The sequence below is a fragment of the Centrocercus urophasianus genome, unplaced genomic scaffold (assembly GCF_019232065.1).
Source record: "Centrocercus urophasianus isolate 14NV4802_14NV808 unplaced genomic scaffold, USGS_Curo_1.0 seq_26, whole genome shotgun sequence".
Lineage (NCBI taxonomy): Eukaryota > Metazoa > Chordata > Aves > Galliformes > Phasianidae > Centrocercus > Centrocercus urophasianus.
Window position 1 is genome coordinate 11416896 of NW_024884822.1, and position 5396 is coordinate 11422291.

Genomic DNA, 5396 nt, shown 5'->3' on the forward strand with positions numbered 1-5396 from the left:
GCCCTGGGCTTGCTATGCTGCTTGTTTTTTCCTTCAAAATTGCTTTTAATCCAGATAAGCATCAAGAACCATCCTGCAGCACTGCTCTGAAGTGGTAATTAGGAGGTAGGAGGGATTAATGGCTGCAGGAGGTGGTGGCAGAAGCCCTGGCAGCGTGGGCACAGAGCAATTCGTCCTGCGATGAGTCAGTGGGAGGCGCAGTGATTCTGCATTGTGCCACATTCAAGTGGCACGGCAGTGAGGAGCAGGCAGCGTTCCTTTAGCTCCCAACCCTTTAAATCCATACCCAGCCTGGACCTGCAACTGCAGCATTGTCATCAATTAGGAGGAAATTCTGCCGTGCCAGCCTCGGAAGGTGAGGTTTTGCGATATGCTTCTTCCAGTGTCATTGCATGTGGCTGGTGACAGCAGAGACATCCCAGCCCATCTCCTGCCTCTCACTGCTGGGGATGTGGTGGCTCACTCGGCCACCTTCAGGCACCAAGCCCTTTGCTCGCAGCCTCGTGAGCCTCATGCCCAAGCAAGAGCGTGGGCTGAGCTGCCATGGGACCAGAGAGCTGCTGGGTTGGGTGTGAGCACTTAGTGGGATGGTGGTGGAGGCAAGGGGAACACACCTGCTGGCCCCAGCCTGGACCCACACATGCGGCTGCTGTGATCTGTGGGATGCTGGGCACCAGGGCCAGTCCCCTCAGATGGCATTTAGTGCCTTCAGGGAGTGCCAGCACCCACTCCTATCACTGAGTGAGGATGGAAAATAAGGAGAGTTGTCGTGGTCACAAACAGCAAATAGAAAAATGTGGTAGCCAGCAGGAGGTAAAGGCAGCTGAAGAAATGGTGGTTGCATGGGAGGGAGGAAGGGAGAGATGCCTGCACTTGTTTATTCATTCATATTTTTACTAACCTTGTTATATTTAGACTACACCAGATGATATCAGAAGTGTTTTGCAACTAGTGATGATTTGGGGAATGGGAGCACTCTTTAGGGTCCCTTGAAACACCTGCTGGCCTAGTCTTCCTATGTGCACTGAGCTCATTCTGCACTGCTGAGGTGTGAGCACAGATCTTGTTCAGTTGTTGTGCTTTGTATTCTCTTTTGCTAGCAGGCTGTAATCAGCCAGGAGATGAGGGAAAAGGAAACTGCACCGTGCATTGAGACCTCTGCCTTTTCTGAGCTGGCACAGGAAAAGTCCTTCATTTCTTTGACAGCTGAGCTGAGGAAACAAACCACCACCTCCCTCATATTCCTAAACAGTTGGTGAAGTGGAAGTGGATCAGCTCTGATATAAAACAGCCTTACAGCTGAAGCTTGAAAAATGGTGTTTGATGTTTTGAGAAACAAGCTGGGACATCGGTGTCACTACTCTGAGTGCCTTTATCCGCTGGTGAGGTACATTGTTCCTTGAAAAGTCCATCAAGGATGTCAGATATACAGTGCAATTCCTCTTGCATCCATCTGATTTTGTTTTCTGTGATAGTGAAGATTAATGAGCGCTTTGTCATAAACCTCATTCACCTTTCCCTGGGCCAAAGGTAAATTCTTCAAGTGATGGAAAGGAAGGACACAAAGTCGGGGTCCAGGGGCAGCAGTGCCAGCACTGGGCAGGGACCTGCGAGTGCTGCTGTGGTCACACGCATGCGATGCCCTCAGTGTGTTGTTGCTACATCCTGATGGATTGTGCTGGATTTCACTCCCACAAATCTCTCACTGATGTGTATCACAGGGGTTGTTTTGGCTGAGGACAGAGAGGGAGGCAGAAGTGCTCAGCTCCCAGCCTTCCCAGCACAGGGAAGAGATTCAAAGCTCTCCCTCGTTGTCTGACTGTTGTACAGGACTCACCCCAGGTCTATGCAAAGCAGATCCGTATCTTTTGCACTTGTTCACACCCTGTCCTACATCTGCAGTAGGTTTTCATGTGGGGCTTTATTTGGTGCCATACCTGTGCAGCAATTGTGCTCTGTGCCAATGCATGCACTTGAGCACAGGGTCTGCATGCCCCCAAAGGTGGTGAGTTGTGCTATGAGCAATGCAGAGCAGCTAAGCAGGGCTGCAGTTTCTTGTGCTGCACCAAAGGAGGGATGTGCATTGGCTTTTGCTAGACCCATTACTCTAGGGAAGAGCTAGCTAGGCTAGCTCCGTCCCCTCATTCTCCTCCCTTATCTCTCCTCTGAGGTTTCTGCTGGCTTTCCCACTTCCTCCTATTGTATTCCTGGAAAAGGGAGGGTGGGAGTGGAATTCTCCACCAGACCTTTATCTGCCACTGTGCACAAGGTAGTGGGCAAGCTGCAGTCCTAGTTTGCAGTGCTGCATACTGAACTTTTCTGTTCTCTTAGGGCAAGCCTGTGCTGTCTGCACCGCCACCCAACGCATCAGCAAGGACTGGACCTGGCCAGAGGAGATCCTGCTTGGGAAATCAGGTTTTATAGTGTCGCTATGTTGGAGCAGATCCATCTGCTGGCTGCCGTGACGGTTCTTGGGGTCCTGGAGCAAGGTAGGGACCATCATATACCCATGCTCAGGTACCGCCTGTGTTGGTCTGCCATACCTCCATTATTTCCTTTCACTTCCATGCTGTTACTGCTGCCATGCTGCCAATTTACTGCTTTCAGTGAGTGATATCTTCTGTGGTTTTTGAACACTAAAACAAAAAATGTGCCTGGCATGCCAGCCTCCTTAAAGTTCTCCCCAGAACTAACACACCTCTTTTGTCTTGATATCTCTTGGTCGATCTTCTCTGTAAACACTTAGAATTTCCTTATTTGAAACACAGGTTTGCAGTAGATTTGCAGTTGATGTAGATCATAGCATAAAATATACAGGATGAGGTGGATTGCATGGAAATCTCAACCTTAACGAGGGCTCCACACTGCATGACTATAGACCTCAGCATCTGGGTGGCTTATCTGTGGCATCAGTTCCCTCTCTGCTTGGCTATCAGAATTTAGAAGGGGAAAAAAACAAAGATCTTAAGAAAAAAACAACAACAACAAATGGAAGAAAGAAACCAGATAGCCACTGGTTGTATGTGACTGCATACTGCTTGCTTCACCACTGCACAGGTACATTCCTTTGCCTTGTCTGAATGTGCCCAGCTCTCTCTGGAATGTGGGGCTGCGAGGTCAGAAGGAAGCTGCAGGACATTCCCCCTTACCTCCTGCCAGCTTCCTGGCCACCAGGCCAGTCCCAATGACTGACCCATGCCACTTTTCTCTCCTTTGCTGCAGCCTACTTCTTCCTCCAGGTGATCCATGCAAGGCGCACGTTTGGCGTTTCTCCTCCCAACATCTCAGGCCCACCTGAATTTGAGCGGATCTTTCGAGCACAGTAAGAAACTTCTCTCATGACGTGCTTTGCAGCCCTCCTGTCTGGGGGCACTGCTCGTCCCTTCCTTTGCTGTTCAGTTTCTCTGATGCCTTGCAGCACTTTGGAGATGTCCACCTCCCCTGGGGTCCAGTTAATGGATAGAAGGGTCGGTACTGGGATTCCGTGAGCTCAGAGAGCTTTGAGTGGGGCTCAGAGCGGGACTGCCCAAGTTCAGCATCTCTGCTGTCAGTCCTGTGTCCTGCATGATCTTCCTCCTTTCCCTTGTTTATAACTTTTCTCTTTCCCTCTAGGGTGAACTCCTCAGAGTATTTTCCCATTTTCGTGGCACTCCTGTGGCAGGCTGGACTCTTTTTCCACCAAGGTGAGAGCAGCCCCACAGCTGCTTGGGTGCCAGATCTGCAGTGCTGCCTCTGTCTTCGGGTCCTGCTCACCCTCTGAGGAATGAATTAGGCAGCAATACTGTCTGATAGGAGTTCAGAGACAGTGGGCACTGCCTCTATTCCTCACCTTCTGCTCTCCATTTAGGAGCTCTGTAAATCCTCTGGAGCTCTCAATATCTCTCAATCACAGGTCTGGCTGCAGCCCTGGGCCTGCTCTATCTTTACTCCCGCTATTGCTACTTTACGGGATACAGAGCATCATCCTCAGACAGGTAACACCTCCAGCCAGTGCTGACTGCTGGGTCTCAATTTGCTCAGTTCCACAAGCTGTTTTGGGGTTGCTGTGTGAACCAGTGCTGGGCACAGCGTGGACAAGGGCCATGGGGTGAGGCTGGAGCCAGGGCTGCCTCTCAGCCCTTGGTGGGAGCAGGGCATTCCCACAGCAGCACAGTGATGTTCGGTCTCTCCCCCTCCAGGCTCACCCCCATCTACTTCAGCACCGGCGTTCTCTGGGTGCTCGTCGCAGCAGCGACCCTGGGCCTCCTGCATTTCTTTCTCTCTCACTATGTGGGTCTGAATGTCCTCCGGCTGCTTGCAGCATGATGCTCCTGGCCATCACTGGCATCACCACTTCGTATCTGCCCCCAGCTACAAGCCCACCTCACTGTGCTTCCAACACCTGTGGAGCTGGCAGAGCCACAAAGGCCTTTCTGAAGGTTGTTTGTGCCCAGCACTCCATGCCTAGCTGCTCTGTATGACTGATGGCCAAAGCAAGGAGAATTTTTGGAAAACAGAAGTAAGCTCTTCTCAGCCCCCGCATCCAGCCCAGGCACCGTGGGGTCAGCACAGCCTCCCATGGTGCACAGCCAGGAAGAGAATTTCTGAGGAAGCATCCACAGGCTGGGGCAGGGCAGAGACAAGGGGCGACCCAGATCAGGTCCCTGCACACTGCTGGCTGTGCTGCAGCAGTGCTGCTGCACACAACATGCACAGGAGCTGCTGCCAATAAAAGGACACTGAGCTTGCTGAGCTATGCATGTCCTCATGGGTCTGCATCTGGCACAGGGCAAAACCTCTCTTTTGGGGTGCAGGGCTGTTTGGTTTCCCTGCAGGGATGAAGACAGTAGTGGTGCAAAGCTGGTTATCAGCAGTGCAGAGCTCTTCAGGTGGGCTCAGCCCCTGTGACAACAGGGCTGGAAACGCTGGTTCTGTAGGCTGGCAGTACACAGCTCAGGGAATAGCAGAGGTGCTCTGTTGCCCTCGGCACCAGGAACCTCTCACCAAATTCAGCGAGAACAGCTGCATCAGCGTGCTGCTGGATTAACAGGATTGTAAGCCTTGTCATGCTCCCTCCTTTCCCAGTGACAGGCATATCTTACATTGGAAGAACACAAAGCACTTTTTGGGGAAGTTATGAACTTTGCAAATTGCTTAACTTCCTTCCCTGTGGTTTAATTGCTTTGTCCAGCAGAGCCCCGGTCTGTTTCCCTTTCAGGCTCTTGGATTTGTGCAAACAATTCAATTCCAAACCAAACTAACAGCACTCATCTGTGCAAAGTTTCCAGCACAGCTCCAACCTTACGGGAACCCCCTGGATGTGAAATCCCCCCTCAAGCCCGGGCAGGTCTTGCAGCCGGAGGAGAGCTGCTCCCCTCTCCCAGGGATGCCGCCATCGCTCTGCTCCTCCTGCACCA

General features: G+C 51.8%; 1 protein-coding gene across 4 annotated transcripts; it reads left to right on the forward strand.

Annotated features, from left to right (window-relative positions):
• Positions 1-5396, forward strand: LOC122164351 (leukotriene C4 synthase-like). 4 transcript variants are annotated; one of them, XM_042826309.1, is made up of 7 exons: positions 1-355; positions 1104-1387; positions 2332-2489; positions 3223-3322; positions 3613-3683; positions 3893-3974; positions 4179-5396. In XM_042826309.1, exons 2-7 carry the CDS (start codon positions 1314-1316, stop codon positions 4303-4305), a joined length of 612 nt encoding a protein of 203 aa, XP_042682243.1. In that variant the 5' UTR covers positions 1-355; positions 1104-1313; the 3' UTR covers positions 4306-5396. The 4 variants fall into 4 exon arrangements, with proteins under 4 accessions (XP_042682243.1, XP_042682245.1, XP_042682246.1 ...); XM_042826311.1 differs by having other exon boundaries at positions 1104-1382; positions 4179-5395; XM_042826312.1 differs by lacking the exon at positions 1104-1387 and having other exon boundaries at positions 337-355; positions 4179-5395.